Raw genomic sequence first — 15,095 nt, 5'->3', positions numbered from 1 at the left:
CTGAGGCAGGAGAATCGCTTGAACCCAGGAGGTTTTAGTGAGCCAAGACCACGCCATTGCACTCCAGCCTGGGGAACAAGAACAAAACTCCGTCTCAAACTATTAAATAAATAAACCAGTGATTCTCAGCGCTGGCTGTGCACAGGATCCCTGGACCTTTAAAATGTGTGGATTGCTCGTCCTCCCCAAGAGAGGCCAACTTCAGGAGCCCAGACAGCAGCCCAGGGGGTGAGATAGCGTCATCTCGTCTCTCCCTGTTCTTCTCTGCTACCTACAACTAAACAGACCTGGAAATGATACGGCAAACGGTTGGTCATAGGAGAACTCTAAAGGTGGGAACAGCAAAGTGGCCTGGCGAGGCAGCCTCAGGACCTCAGGGAACAGCAGCCCTGCATGCCCACTCCCACCGCCACCCAGCGGCAGGAGGTGGCCCAGGCCTGCAGCCTCCCAGCCTCCCAGCCTCCCATGCAGTGGCAGAAGGTGACGAGGCCGGTGTTTTCCTCCCGCAGCCACACTAGTAGAGGGCAGCAGAGCGAGACTCCGTCTCAAAAAAAAAAAAAAAAGAAAAATTACCCATCACACCAAGAACCCCAAAGATCAATGATTTGAATGAAAAAAGACAGCAGAAGGCCGGGCGTGGTGGCTCATGTCTGTAATCCCAGCACTTTGGGAGGCCAAGGTGGGCGGATCACAAGGTCAGGAGATCAAGACCATCCTGGTCAACATGGTGAAACCCTGTCTCTACTAAAAACACAAAAATTAGCTGGACATGGTGGCGTGCACCTGTAGTCCCAGCTACTCGGGAGGCTGAGGCAGGAGAATCGCCTGAACCTGGGAGATGGAGGTTGCAGTGAGCTGAGATTGTGCCACTGCACTCCAGCCTGGGCGACAGAGCAAGACTCCGTCTCAAAAAAAATAAATATATAAAAAAGAATGGCTGAAAACGTAACAATTTTGGCAAAAGAAAGAGACATAAACCTACAAGTTCCAGAAACCAAGTGAGTCCCAAAGAAAGAAGATAAACCCCAAAAATCTGCACCAAGACATATCATAATTAAATTTCTGAAAATTAAGGATAAAAAAATGTTGAAAGCAACCCGAGAGAAAAAACAGAGGGGAAACACCAATTCGAGGTTTCTCATCAGAAACCACAGAGGCCAGCAGGAAGTGCGCTGACATCTTTCACGTGCTGAAACAGCAGAAGTGGCCGCATGAATCCTGTGTTCAGTGAAATATCCTGCAGACCTACCCCTGAGGAATCTTCTCCAAACAGAAAGGAAATGATAATAGAAGGCTTGGAACTTCAGAAAGGAAAGGAACTTCAGAAAGGAATAGGTAAAACCGGGGACAAAGCGTGATAGACAGCCCTCTTCTTGGAAAGAATCATATTCTTACATCACATTGGATGGTTGAAGCAAAACTTCTAGAACCATCTGATACGGGTGCTCAAAGGAAATAGAAGACCTCCCTGAGACAGTTGTAGTCAAAGTGGGGAGGATAACACAGGCTTCGTGGACGAAAGGTTTCCACCTGCGTGTGAAGCGGTTAAAAGTCAAGACCCGTCGGCGGCAGCCTGGGCACTGGGAACCTCACACGCTGTCCAGGTGACTCCAGGGGCAGGCAGGTGGAGGCCCTCGGGCTTAAGAGGGGTGCAGGACACCACCGAGGGTGTTCTCTGTTCTCGAGGCGGGAGGCCAGTGTGCATCAGAATGGTCTGGAAGCCTTGTAAAAACACAGATCCCTGGACCCCAGCCCCAGAATTCTGACACAGGAGGTCTGGGGTGGGGCCCAATAATTTGCATTTTTGACAAGTTCCCTGGCAAGGTTGGGGCTGTTAGCTGGGGATGCCAATTTGAGAACCACCCCTGTGGCACCTTTGCTGATAAGCACCTCCCGCTGAGCTGGAGGTGTCCTCCGGATCCCAGAGCGTGCTGGGCTCTGGGCATAAAGGAGGAGGCAGGTGTCTCCTGGAGGAATCCCAGGACTGCAAGGCAGGCGGCCTCGTCCGGCGTCCCAGTGCTGCCGCTACCTGGCTGGGTGACCTCAGGCAGGTTCCTGCACGTCTCTGGGCCCTGACTCCCCTTCTGTACGTGAGAAGAGCTGGCTAGGCCTTTTACCTGGGGGTGCCTCGGAGGGGCTGGGAGGGGGAGGAATAGCCCCAAAGGTCTGGTCCCCAACCCTCTCCCCACGTCTGTCTTCCCAGCTCCTCATTTGCCTGTTTTGCATATCAGCGTTCACATAAAAGCTCGCATGTCGAGGGAGTTCCTCTGCTAAGATAAGTTTGAGGACCTTGATCTTGATGTTTAAAAGGCCTTCCTGACCCACATGTGGAACCTTCCACTGGCCACCCTGTTGCAAACAAGTCCCCAGCTGAGGCTCCTCCCACAGGCTTCTCTGTGTCCCCATATGACCTTCATGGAATGTCTTCTCTGTCCTCATTGAGTCTGTGAGGAACCCCCAAATGAAACCCCCGGGAGAAGCATCCTTTGCTCAGAAATGAGGTCCCTGGAGTGGGCGGGTGGGTGGTTCTGTGCACAGAACCTGCCTTGCCCCTGGAGGCACGGTCCTTGCGAAAGACATGCAGCCTTGTGAGCACTGAAGGATGTGAGGCACCTTCCCCTCGGAGGCCTCATGGGCAGCCTGGCAGCTCCCAGGAGTGAATGTGGGCATCTGGCCCTATACATGGCTGGCCTGCGCCACTGGGGCCCGGTACTGGGGTGACACCGCCAGATGAGGCAGGTGTGGGCCGTGCTCTGTAAGACCCCACAGGCTAGTGGAAAGACAGACAGTTTAGGGACCCAGGACAGGTCTTTTAAGGATGCTTCCCTGGGTGTGGAGGGCCCTGCCTCTCCAGGGTCCACGCTCTGCCCCTTCCTTCCCAGAATGCAACCACACCCCCTCTGAGCCAGGCAGGCGTTCACTTCCTCCCTGCTCTCCCATCACATGACGTTGAAGAGGTTACTTTGGAGGTCTCAAACTTCCAGCAAGCTCCCAGGCCCACCCAGGCCCACCCAGGGACATGAGCGATGGAGGGAGCTCGGTGGGGGGCTGGGAAAGGCTGCCCCCTCCTGGCAGCCCCAGCGAGCCTTGCCCCACAGGGAATCCAGAGTTTGTTGTCTCAGACTAGCCCTCTACTATTTCACGAAATTTGGATTTTAATATGAAGCCCCCCAATTGCAAGCAACTCAGGATTTTATCTATTTATTTATTTGTTTTTAGAGACAGGATCTCATTCTGTCTCCCAGGCTGGAGTGCAGTGGTGTGAGCATAGCTCACTGCAGCCTCGAGCTCCTGGGCTCAAGGGATCCTCCCACCTCAGCCTCCCAAATAGCTAGGACCACAGGCGTGCACCACTGCAGCCGTCTCATTGCTTTGTGCAGGGGTGGTCTTGCTATGTTCAGCCCAGGATGGTCTTGAACTCCTGGCCTCAAATGATTTTCCCTCCTTGGCCTCCCAAAGCTCTAGGATTACAGGCGTGAGCCAATATGCCCAGCCAAGAAGTTTATTAAAATAAAATTGCCTCCAGGCCCCATGTGCTTGATGGTGGGCCTCCATTTGCCACCTCTGGCACAGGATGGCACAGCTCTGCTGTTCCTCCAGGGTTCCAGAGACTGTCCCTTCCTGACTCTGCCCAACTCCCCTGTCTGTAAAGTGAGGGGCTTGGCCCAGGTGCCAGGTGGTGCCCAGGCCACAGCCTGTTCCTGAACACAGGGGCCAGCTGGGCTGAGGTTCTGTGGCATTTCCGGTGTCATGAGCAGGCTCAGGACATTACCCCTCCGTGGCTTCCTCCTCAGTCAGTGCCCTGGGAACAGAAGGTCACCACTGAGGCAGGGCATGGTCCTCAGGGGGCCTCCCCTGTGTTACTTGCCCAGCCTTGTCCACCCCGGTGGGAAGCCCCCCAGGGCTGCACCCCCCTCGCTGCTGCACCTAGTCTGCGCGCGTGACAAAGCTGTGCTGTGTCTGTTTCAGGATTCCCCTATTCCAAATCTGACCCTCTCCCAGGACATGGAAAGAATGGCTTGGACCAGCGGGTAGGTACTGACCCCTCCCTGGCCACGGGGTACTAACGATGGCTGTGAGGCTGAGCACGCTTCCCACAGCTTCTTGACCACGCAGCAGGAGGAGAGGCCCCGGGGACCCTGCGGCCCGCCTGCCTCTGCCTGATGCCCCATCCAGGGGCTGCCTCTGCCACCACTGCTTTTTCCCTACCAGGACCGGACCAGACCTGGGCAACACCCTCCCCACCCCGCCTCCCTGCCCCCGGCCCCAGAGACACCTCAGTGTGTGGGAGCAGGGGAGGCAAGGGCCACCCACGGTGATCAGGCCCAGCTCCAAGAAGCCCCTCCTAACCCTCTTCCTTCCTGTGGCGCTGAGCCTGACAACCTTCAAGGGCTGTTGCATTTGGTGAGCCTGTGTGAGCCAAGTGCCCACTTCCTTATCTGGGATGGCCTGGCCTTCACTGCTATTACTGTTACCGTGATTACATCAAATAATCCTTAGCATCCAAGGCTGTTACTTGAGGCTGCACGGAGATTGGATTAACTCGAAGTCAGGCTCTTTGGCTGCCCCCAGCTGAAGGCCGGTGCCATCTCCTACCCTGAGTTTGCTGACTCTTGGGGCATCTGAATATGAGCCCAGAAAATCTGGGGGCTGATTGCCTTGCAGAGGGGCCAGGTCCTGTTCCCCAGGACAGTTAACGCCTTAGGAAGAGCTGCTTGTGTTTGTTCCTCTGCCCACAGCCTCACAGGGGTCCCCGGTGAGGACCCCTAGGGTGGGGCAGGCTTGCTGGTCCCAGACGTCCCAACACACAGACACACGCACAGCCCAGGGGTCTCCCCACTGCACAAGGCAGCCTCGTCCTAGTCTGGAAATTTGTTCATAAACAGAGGCAATTCACCTCTCAACAGAGACCACTAAAAAACTAACCCCTTCTTTGTCGCACTGGAGCAGCCTTGGCTGTGTGTAACCCCTGGATGGCGTCCTCAGGCAGGTACTCTCCCCAGGGGCAAGGCCAGAGGACACCGTCTCCAGAAGCTGTGGGTGTCCTCTTGGGCTGGCATTTGTTCTTTCCATCTCCTTCAGGCTCTGTCAGACCTACTGCTGTGTTTTTGTCCAAGGCCCAGCCTCCCCGGATCTCCCCCAGGCCCATCCTCCCCAGATCTCCCCCAGGCCCAGGCACCTCTGCATGATTTGATTCTAGCCAACCCCACCCCCACCCAACGAACTGCTCTTCCCATTCTGGAATGGGCCTCACTGGGGACCATGCATGTGGCATGCTTCTTTGAATTTTCTCCAAAGGAATTCTCCACTCGTCTTCTTCCACATGGAAAGCAGGGGAGATAAGAGAGCTGGACCAATGTCCGCAGGACTCCTACAACACCAAGATGTGCAAATCCCTGAGCTCAATGTTAGGGGTCCTGGGGACAGTGGGAAAATTGTCTAGAATGTTCCCTTCTCACCTGGAACAGCTGTTCTCTGACCCTGGGGCTGGTGAGCGCAGTGTTCACAGTCCGGACCAAGCCAAGGTGTTCCACCACCCGAGTGAGGTCCTGGAGACTTTCCTCAATATATGGAAGGAAAGCGAGAGAACAGCATGGTCTGCATTTGTAGTCTTGCGTCACTGACGCTGGGGCTGTGCATCCTCTGGGAAGGTTCTTCTCTAGGCTCACGTGCTAAAATGGTGCAAATTGACGCCTCTCAGCATCTGCAGAGAAGGTCGTGGTCTCCAGATGCCGCATTGTTTGAGAACAGCCGATCCAGACATTCTGGCAGGGACCGTCTTCACTCCCTCTCCTAGAACTATTGAGAACAGAACCTCAAGCTTTACAGAATTAAGAACTAAACTTCTGTGAATGTGTTTCTCCTGCAGACTAAGGGGTAGGAAGGAGAGCGTTAGCTGGTGTGCTCTCTGCATGTGCTAGGAGAACTGATATGCACGGAATTCATCATCACGTGGAGTCTTAGCTTTTCACATTGCTTCTGGGGGAGATTGGTGAACATTATTACGGACTTCGCTTCGGGATTCTCTTTTCCCCGCTAATGTTCTTTCCTATTTTTTCACTCTTTCTAAGACTTTCATGTACTGTTATGCCTGTTTCTCAGTGAGAAGGCCAGATACTTGATCTTTCACATGACCAGCCTTTTGCAGGGTGGCCCTGCTCAGCACCTGGACTCATGCCCTTCCCCTGGAGATGCCCTGGGAGTGTGAGTCCGTGCCCTGTTGCTGATGGCCTACAGTGCTCCTAAGTCATTTGCTAGGTCGTTTCTTGATTTGCCTTTACTTCCAGAAACGATTCTGGGTGACCTCAAGCATAGATGCAGTGAGACCAAAATCCCGTGAACACCAAATTACAAAGGAGGAGAGAAGGAAACTACAGGAGAAAATTACATCAAAAAACAAACAAAAAAATATTACCTGAGAGGCAGGGCACAGTTGCTCATGCCTGTAATCCCAGCACTTTGGGAGGCCGAGGCAGGCAGATCACTTGAGGTCAGGAGTTCAAGACCAGCCTGCCTCCCCGTCGCTACAAAAATTTAAAAATTAGCCAGGTGTGGTGGTGGGCACCTATAGTTCCAGCCACTTGGGAGACTGAGGCAGGAGAATTGTTTGAACCTGGGAGGCAGAGGTTGCAATGAGTATTACACCACTGCACTCCAGCCTGGGTGACAGACCAAGACTTTGTCTCAAAAAAAAATATATATATATATATATATATATTTTACATGAGAAAAGCTGTCAAAGCTTACCTCTGAGCTTCCTGGTAGCCAAGGCATAGAGGCAATCATGGCAGTGACGTAGTCCTCACTGTCTGATGGAAGAGGGGAAATTAGTTCATCATGGGAAGCAAAGGCTTTCCTGGGCGTTCTTCCAGAAGGATTTGTTACAAGGGCCCAGTGACCCAAAGCACAATATGTCCTAAAGGTCATTAAAATGTCCTAATAGCCGAGCCTGCCACAGTGCCTGATGCATGGTAGACGCTCATAACCTACCCATGAAATGAATAGAGAACAGAGGCCTGCTACTGCTCTCCCTGTGGATGAGGCAGTAATGACTCTGACAGGTACCACCTGTCTGTTAATCCGAACGTGACCACTGGCGGCAGCAGGTCCTTGTGGTAGCTCCCTGGAAGAAGGCCCATTCTGAAAAAGCATGATGCTGACTGTGAGGAGACTGGGCTGTGCTGTTACAAGACAGAGACTGTCAGATTGGATTTTTTAAATCGCATGTGTTATCATAAGATGCACACTTAAAAACTACTTTTTAAGGATGAGCAAAAGGATAAGAAAGATACTAAAATCACAAAAGGCAAGCAAGAGTGGCAATAGTAATATCAAATAAAGTGAAAGTTAAGACTAAAAGGAGTTAATAAAAATTAATAGTATAAAAGGAGAACACTAATTCATTATGAAGGCGTAATTTAATAAAGCAGTTATAGCATTCATCAGCTTAAATGCCCCAAGCAACATGGCAATGCCAGATACCTTGATTAAATACAAGTATGGTGGGTGATTGGAATATGACTCTTTTGAAATAAAACAAATGAGGCTGGGCGCGGTGGCTCATGCCTGTAATCCTAACACTATGGGAGGCCGAGATGGGCAGATCACGAGGTCAGGAGATTGAGACCATCCTGGCTAACACAGTGAAACCCCATCTCTACTAAAAATGCAAAAAAAAATTAGCTGGCCTGTAGTCCCAGCTACTCGGGAGGCTGAGGCAGGAGAATGGCGTGAACCCGGGAGGCAGAGCTTGCAGTAAGCCAAGATCACGCTACTGCACTCCAGCCTGGGTGACTGAGAGAGACTCCATCTCAAAAATAAATAAATAAATAAATAAATAAATAAATAAAACAAATGGGGCCGGGCAAAGTGGTTCATGCCTATAATCCCAGCACTCTGGGAGGCCAAAGTGGGTGGATCACTGGAGGCCAGGAGTTTGAGACCAGCCTGGCCAACATGGTGAAAACCCATCTCTACTAAAAATACAAAAATTAGCCAGGCATGGTAGCACATGCCTAATATCCCAGCTACTTGGGCACAAGAATAAAGAATGCTTGAACCCGGGAAGCAGAGGTTGCAGTGAGCTGAGGTTGTTCACTGCACTCTAGCCTGGGGCAACAGAGCAAAACTCTGTCTCAAAAAAAAAAAAAAAAAAAGACAAATGTACCTAGTGAACAAAAAATTAATTATGTACATAGAAAAATAGTACAAATAGCAAACAATCGAATAGGTATATGAAAAATATTTATATCTCTTGAATCGGATTTTCAGATGTTCAGAAAATACTTATTAAAATGTTTATGCATGTGACTACAAGACAGGCATTAACAAATTTTAAAAGTTTGGTATTTCCAAACTGTAGTGCTGCAAAGAACACATGCGTTAGCATCAGACAGCCTTGAGTTCAAATCACAGCTCTGTTTTTGGGCAAGTTACTGAAATTTTCTGAGTCTCTATTCTCTAGTCTTTAAAAAATTATCCTTACCTCTTGAGGGTTTTTTTGAGGACAAATAACATTATAGTTGTGAAATTTTTTATAAGCTCCATAGCATGGTTCCCATATGAGTAATTGTTTAAAAAGCAATTCCTACTCTATCTTGCTTCCACTAACTGCTGAGTAAAGTAACACATTCCAATGTGAGCTTTAGCAAGAAAAGAAGGGTGACCAGTGGCAAACGGCCATAATCTCAATTCGTATTAGCAATTTCAGTATAATTTTTGGAAAATAAAACACATGGGCTCAAATATTTACAGTCCTATGTATTTGCCATATGGTCTCAGGCAAGTTGCTTCGTCTGTCTCAGGCTCATCTGTAAAATGACAGAGCTCACCTTCTGGAGTTGCCACAAAGGTTAGAGAATGTATGTGTAGAGCCACAGGCACATAAGAAGTGCTAAACAGCCTGGGCGCGGTGGCTCACGCCTGGAATCCCAGCACTTTGGGAGGCCAAGGTGGGTGGATCACTTGAGGTCAGGAGTTCAAGACCAGCCTGGCCAACATGGTGAAACCCCGTCTCTACTAAAAATACAAAAATTAGCTAGGCATGGTAGCGCATGCCTGTAATCCCAGCTACTCGAGAGGCTGAGGCGGAGAATCGCTTGAACCCAGGAGACGGAGGTTGCAGTGAGCCGAGATCACGCCCCTGCACTCCAGCCTGGGTGACAAAGTGAGACTCTGGCTCAAAAATAAAATAAAAATAAGTAGTAAACAAATGGGACAGGTAAATCATGTATTGCTTTTAAAATCCCCGGTGCTGCCACTGAGCGGCGTAGGGGGGTCAGCCAGGAATATGCCTGGTGGTGCTGCCTTTGTGGTGCCCTCTGGCCACTTAGCTCTCCTGCTGGTCCACACGTAAAGGCAGTAACTCAAGACCCCTTGCACCTGAAAGGCCTTGAACACCCCATCCCCACTTTGCACTTACAAGACCAGAAGTAGACCCCACTTTCCCTGCTCTAGACCTAAAAAGTATTCCCCCTCCTCCACCTGGTAGATGCCTCATCTCCGCCCTAGAGTCTCCACCTTATCTCAGAGCCTGGAAGACCAAAGGAAGCTGGTTTTGCTGCTGGAGAGTGAGTTTCCAACCGTCCAAGGTGAAAGTGGTGCCCTGTGAGTTTTGGAAGCCCATTATGCAGAGCAGCAGGCACTAGGGGGCAGCATTTCTCTTTCACATTAGACATGCCAGGCGGCAAAGGCAAAGCCATAGCTTTATCCTAGAGGTTCCCTGACCAGAACAGGTGCACCTGGGGTGCTAGTCTGAGTCTAAGAAAATGTATGAAAACATTGTTCTTGAGTGGAGACGGTGGCTTACATCTGTAATCCCAGTGCTTTGGGAGGCTGAGGCGGGAGGATTGCTTGAGGCCAAGAGTTTGAGACCAGCCTGGGCAGCAGAGCAAGACCCCATCTCTAGTTTTTTTTTTTTTTTAAATTAGCCAGGCATGGCCAGGAAGGATGGCTCACACCTATAATCCCAGTGCTTTGGGAGGCTGAGGTGGGCAGATAGCTTGAAACCAGGAGCTTAATACCAGCCAGGGCAACAAAGGGAGACTCCATCTCTGCCAAAAAATATACAAAAATTAGCCAAGTGTGATGGTGCGTGCCTGTAGTCCCACCTGCTCAGAAGGCTGAGGTGGGAGGATTGCCCAGGAAGTGGAGGTTGCAGTGAGCTGAGATCGTGCCACTGCACTCCAGTCTGGGTGACAGAGCCAGACTCTCTTAAAATTAAAAATTAAAAAATAGTTGCATGGCCAGGCACAGCGGCTTATGCCTGTAATTCCAGCACTTTGGGAGGCCAAGGTGGGCGGATCACCTGAGGTCAGGAGTTCAAGACCAGCTTGGCCAACATGTGAAACCCCATCTCTACTAAAAATACAAAAATTATCTGGCCATGGTGGCGGGTGCCTGTAATTCCAGCTACTCAAGAGGCTGAGGCAGGAGAATCGCTTGAACCCGGGAGGTGGAGGTTGCATTGAGCCAAGATCACGCCATTGCACACCAGCCTGGGTGACAGAGCGAGGCTCTGTCTCGAAGAAAAAAAGAGATTATTTGTGAATACTCCTAAAGGGAAGAGTTATTTTGTGAAGTGGTGGAGGCAAGAGGACTCTGGCTCAGGGTCCAGGCCCAGAACTAGGGTGAGGGAGCAAAGCACTAAAGAAAAACTGCAGTCAAGATAAGTCAGATTTTAATGCAATATTTTTAGAAATCCAAATTAATGCAAAACATTCATGATAAACAAAATAGCAAAAATGTAAATAGAGACTGGTTCCAGTCCTCTGCCTGGGTGCTTACCCAACTCGTGAGCCTGACCCTAGCCCTCTGACTCCAGCTCTGCGTCAGGAAGAAGGTCCGGCTTCCCTCGGAGCCTCTGTTTTCCTGTTTCTGGTGAAGGGCTTCGGACTCGGTGCTCTGAGGTCTTCCTGCTCTCATGCTTTCTAGGTTATAACCGGCTCCTCACTGATCGCCTGCTGCAAAGCTCGCGTTGAAAACACTTTCCCCTGTAACAGACCCGCTGGGCTGAGTGTACCATCTCTCCTTTGGCTGCAGAACTCTCCCCACTGAAATGTGATCCCTGTACCCAGTTTCAGCAGCGCTGGCCAAGAGCCCTGACCCCGTTTGAGACCCCATTGCAGGTGCTGGGGAACGGAGTGTGAAAAAGACATTTTCTTCAACAGGCTGTGTCCACCGTGGGCAGCCAAGGCCCAACCACGACAGAGCGTGGCTCCGGGTTCATAGTGCAAACCCCGGGCGCCAGTGAGGTTCAGGAGGTGGGCAGGGGCAGGACTGACAGACCCCTGCGGGGTCTCAGTGCATGCTTTAGAGGGTGGGGAACCCTCCATAGAGGTTTGCAGGACGTGTCGATGATGCTTCCAGGTGGACAGAAGGGAAAGAGTTCCAGACACTAATAGTTGCAGTGCACTAAAGTGGCAGAGTTTGCTGATGAATGCCAGGAGCACCTGAGACAGGGGCAGGAGCTCTCGGGCCCATCACCCCTCAGAGTGTCACCCTTAGTCATTGTCAGAGGCACCGCCACCTTGTATGGGCGCTTACAACATGCCGGGTGACATCCCAGAGGCCTTATAGACAGGGGCTCCTTTAACCTTTGAAACAGTCACACACACAGCTGCCGTGAGTACCACAGTTTCCAGGGAGGTAGGAGCCCCCTCGTTTTGGAGCATTTGGGGTGGATGGACTTTGACTCACACACACAGCCGCGTGCGTCCGTGTAGCTCTAAGAATACCCTAGGAGTTCCACGATCGTGCACAGTGCCAGAGGATGGCAGCCAGTCTTCCCTCTTGGCCATCTTACAGGGAACAGAGGGCCCCGGGTGGACCCTGGGGCTCCCCGAGCACCTGGGACAGCACTTTCTAGGCGCTGTGCTCAGGAGCCCACCGTGTGGAGGGGACAGATCACCAATGGGGAACCGCAGAGCGCCATGCCTAGCGCCGCGTGCACAAAGAAATGGTGCTGAGCCCCCCGCTGTGATCCGCGCCAGCTGCAGAGCGGGGAACCCAGGCCACCTGGGAGCAGCTTTCAAACGGGGTTGGAGCCGTCCACACAGGAAGGGTCTGTGGAGCCGCCCAGGCGGTGGGCATCCTATGAGCAAGAAAGCTGGCCAGTCCCACGGGCGCAGCATCCTAGATTCTCCTCTTCCTGAGCCACCGTCGCTGTCCTTCCATCACCTACACCCCACCTCTGTGCTCAGGACACCCTACTCCCCAGGCAGTGTGAGGACCGCAGCCTCCAAGAGGCAACATCTTTTCCCCGCCCACCCACATGCCCTCGTGCCGCCTGTCTCTTGCCGCCCAACCTCTCTTTCTCTTCCAGAATGCCAATCTGGCCCCCTGTGGAGCAGACCCGGATGCCAGCTGGGGCATGCGAGGTACACGGAGCGGGGACCCTGTGGGTCTCTGGCTGGGGCAGGGGTCGCTAACACATTCCACAAGTCTCCTTCTGAAACCGCCCCGTCCACAGCCTGCAGAAATCTGCGGGGCAGGAACACCTCAGGGGAGGGCCTGCTGCTTTCCCTGCCTCTCCCGGCCGACAGTCAGTTCCACTCCCAGCTAGCTTTACCCGCGATGCTCCCTTTCTCCCATCCGTGGCCACGGTGGCCCTGTCCTGCATTGTATGGCACGCTGTGTCACTTGGGGAAGCAAAGTCACAGGCACAGGCTTCCAGGGTCTGAGCGGGACGGCGCTGGGCCAAACCCTGCCTGCGTCTTGCTCGCCGTGTGGCTCCTGGCATGCAGAGTGACCCTCCGGGTTCAGCAGGGCTGCTAGGAGGTTTGTGTCACCAGAGCGGTCCTGTGGCAGGTGCCTGGCAGAAGGCACTGCTTACCTCCTGGTCAGCTTCTGTCCCCGAGAGTGGCAGGGGAACCTTGCTCTGCTGGGTTGGGTTGCATGGGGACGGAGAGCATCAGTGCGCCACAGCCTGCTCCCTCTAAGTGGCCTTCGGTCCCCGGGGCCTCGGAGCTGGCAGATCCAGAACCACATGGGGCATGTGGGGAAACTCAGGGACCGACTTCCCGACACAGGGTCTCCCTTCTGAGACTGACTTGAGGACCAGGTTCTGTAGATAACTGCTTTCTGTGGGTTCTGTGTGCATGGAGGCCCTACGATCCACACTGTTTCATTTTTGTGAAAAGACGCTTTCAGTCTGGAAGTAAGACATTAGGGAGCAGAGCTGAGTAGTTTGAAAAGGAGAAAATACAGAGTTAGTAAGGTAAGACAGTGAGAGATGGGAGAGACTCAGACTGTAGCGGGATGTCAGTCTCCACAACACCCCGTAAAAGTTTCCCTTGAAATGCCCACTGCCCAGGAAGTAAACTGAGGCTGGCATCTTTCTCAGGGTGGCCCAGGCCACCAGAGAGACAGCGTCACAGCTGAAAAGCACAGTGCTGCCCTCCGGCTACCAGCCTGGCCTCCAGCATCCAGCCTGGCCTCCAGCCTGACCATGCCTCCTGTTCTGGTTTCCTAGGGGAGGCCCTCAGAGCCCTTCCACCTACAGCTCTGAGATTAGGGTCCCAGTGCAGGCTGCTCAGGGACCGTGCATGGCCCAGCTGACTGCAGGGGGGAGACGGGAGTACCCCAGGGTGGGGATTGCACTCACCTTGGACGACGTCTCGCACTTTCTAAACCATCTCGTGGTCTCTCCGCTCTCTCTCTCTTACAGAATACAAGGTAAGCGGGGCCGCTCCCACACTGACCTCCGTGCCGCGCCACACCTGCCCAGGTTAAAAGTCCTTTCTGTTGTGCTTTCCCTATGAAATGTGTGTGTCAGGTGCAGACGCAAGTATGTATTCTCGGTGGCCTTCTGCTCAGATTTTTGGTGCCAGCACACACTTGCTTCGTGAGGTGACCCTGTGATTTCCTCCCCCAACAGATCTATCCGTATGACTCCCTCATCGTCACAAACCGAATTCGAGTGAAACTGCCCAAGGATGTGGACCGGACGAGACTGGAGGTAAGCGGGGGGACTGCCAGGGCAGGGGACTCATTTCTCGTGTGAGAGTCTCCGCAAATGCCTCCTCTGTGGTGTCAAGGTCATTGCCCGAGGGGCCACCGTGGGGGACAGTGCAGAGCCTTGCCATGACGCAGAGTCGGGGGCCCACGTTGCCTCAGAGGCCAAACGACATGGTGATGTTCTCCAACCTTGACGACTTTGCAAAGAAGACCACCTTGGTTTGTGGATGGGGCAGGGAAGGCTTTGTAAGGATAATAAGCTCTGGGCTGGGCACGGTGGCTTACGCCTATAATCCCAGCACTTTCGGAGGCTGAGGTGGGCAGATCACTGGAGGTCAGGAGTTCGAGACCAGCCTGGCCAACATGGTGAAACCCCATCTCTACTTAAAATACAAAACTTAGCCGGGCATGGTGGCGGGTGCCTGTTATCCCAGCTACTTGGATACTGAGGCGGGAGAATCACTTGAACCTGGGAGGCGGAGGTTGCAGTGAGCCAACACGGTGCCACTCCACTCCAGCCTGGGCGACAGAGAGACTCGGTCTCAAAAAAAAAAAAGAAGAAGAAGAAGAAGCAGCTCTGCAGTAGGGGCCTGTTCTCTCCTACTGAGACTGAGTAAACTGCCCCAGCTTCCCACCCAACCACATTTACGCCCATCTAAAATAACCGGACCTATGCAGAAAGCAAGTGTGCGTTTCGAAACCCCAGCAAGATGTCGGCACAGAGTAGGTGTTCGAATCAGATCTGTTGACTGAGAGAACTGACTTAGCTGAGTAGCTACTCTGTGCCCAAAGTGGCATGTGCAATCCTCCATTACTCCTCACAAGCGCCCTGTGGTGTCCCAGCATCCAGCCAGGGGGTTTCATCTCCTGAGCCCCGCCGTGAATGTGCTGCTGCGTTTTAGTAGACTCTCTTGCTAGAGTGAAGGGTCTTGAGGCTCCTGAAGAAAGGGGACACCCAGCCCCATCCGAGCCCCAAGGCTGGAGAGTGTGTATGGCCCCATGTGCAGAGGGCCAGCTGCCAGGCCATGCCCCAGCTGCCCACCAGGCAGTGGCTTAGTCCACTTCTGGGGAGGGAGTTGGAGGGCGTGGACGCAGCTGAGGGGCAGTGGTTGTCCGCTGCTGGGGAGGGAGTTGGAGGG

General features: G+C 52.8%; 1 protein-coding gene across 1 annotated transcript in view; it reads left to right on the top strand.

Moving 5' to 3' along the window:
- The window catches only part of ABLIM2 (actin binding LIM protein family, member 2), a 185,481-nt gene that overhangs the window by 147,616 nt on the left and 22,770 nt on the right, over positions 1 to 15,095 (top strand). Inside the window, exons 21-24 of the mRNA XM_012002191.1 lie at positions 3,970 to 4,031; positions 12,323 to 12,377; positions 13,667 to 13,674; positions 13,877 to 13,957. Coding sequence (XP_011857581.1) covers positions 3,970 to 4,031; positions 12,323 to 12,377; positions 13,667 to 13,674; positions 13,877 to 13,957 — 206 coding nt within the window. The remainder of the gene's footprint in view (positions 1 to 3,969; positions 4,032 to 12,322; positions 12,378 to 13,666; positions 13,675 to 13,876; positions 13,958 to 15,095) is intronic.

Source organism: Mandrillus leucophaeus, unplaced genomic scaffold (assembly GCF_000951045.1).
Source record: "Mandrillus leucophaeus isolate KB7577 unplaced genomic scaffold, Mleu.le_1.0 Scaffold68, whole genome shotgun sequence".
Taxonomy (NCBI): domain Eukaryota; kingdom Metazoa; phylum Chordata; class Mammalia; order Primates; family Cercopithecidae; genus Mandrillus; species Mandrillus leucophaeus.
The sequence above is the reverse complement of the archived record's forward strand: the minus strand, read 5'-3'. Positions and strand labels throughout refer to the sequence as shown.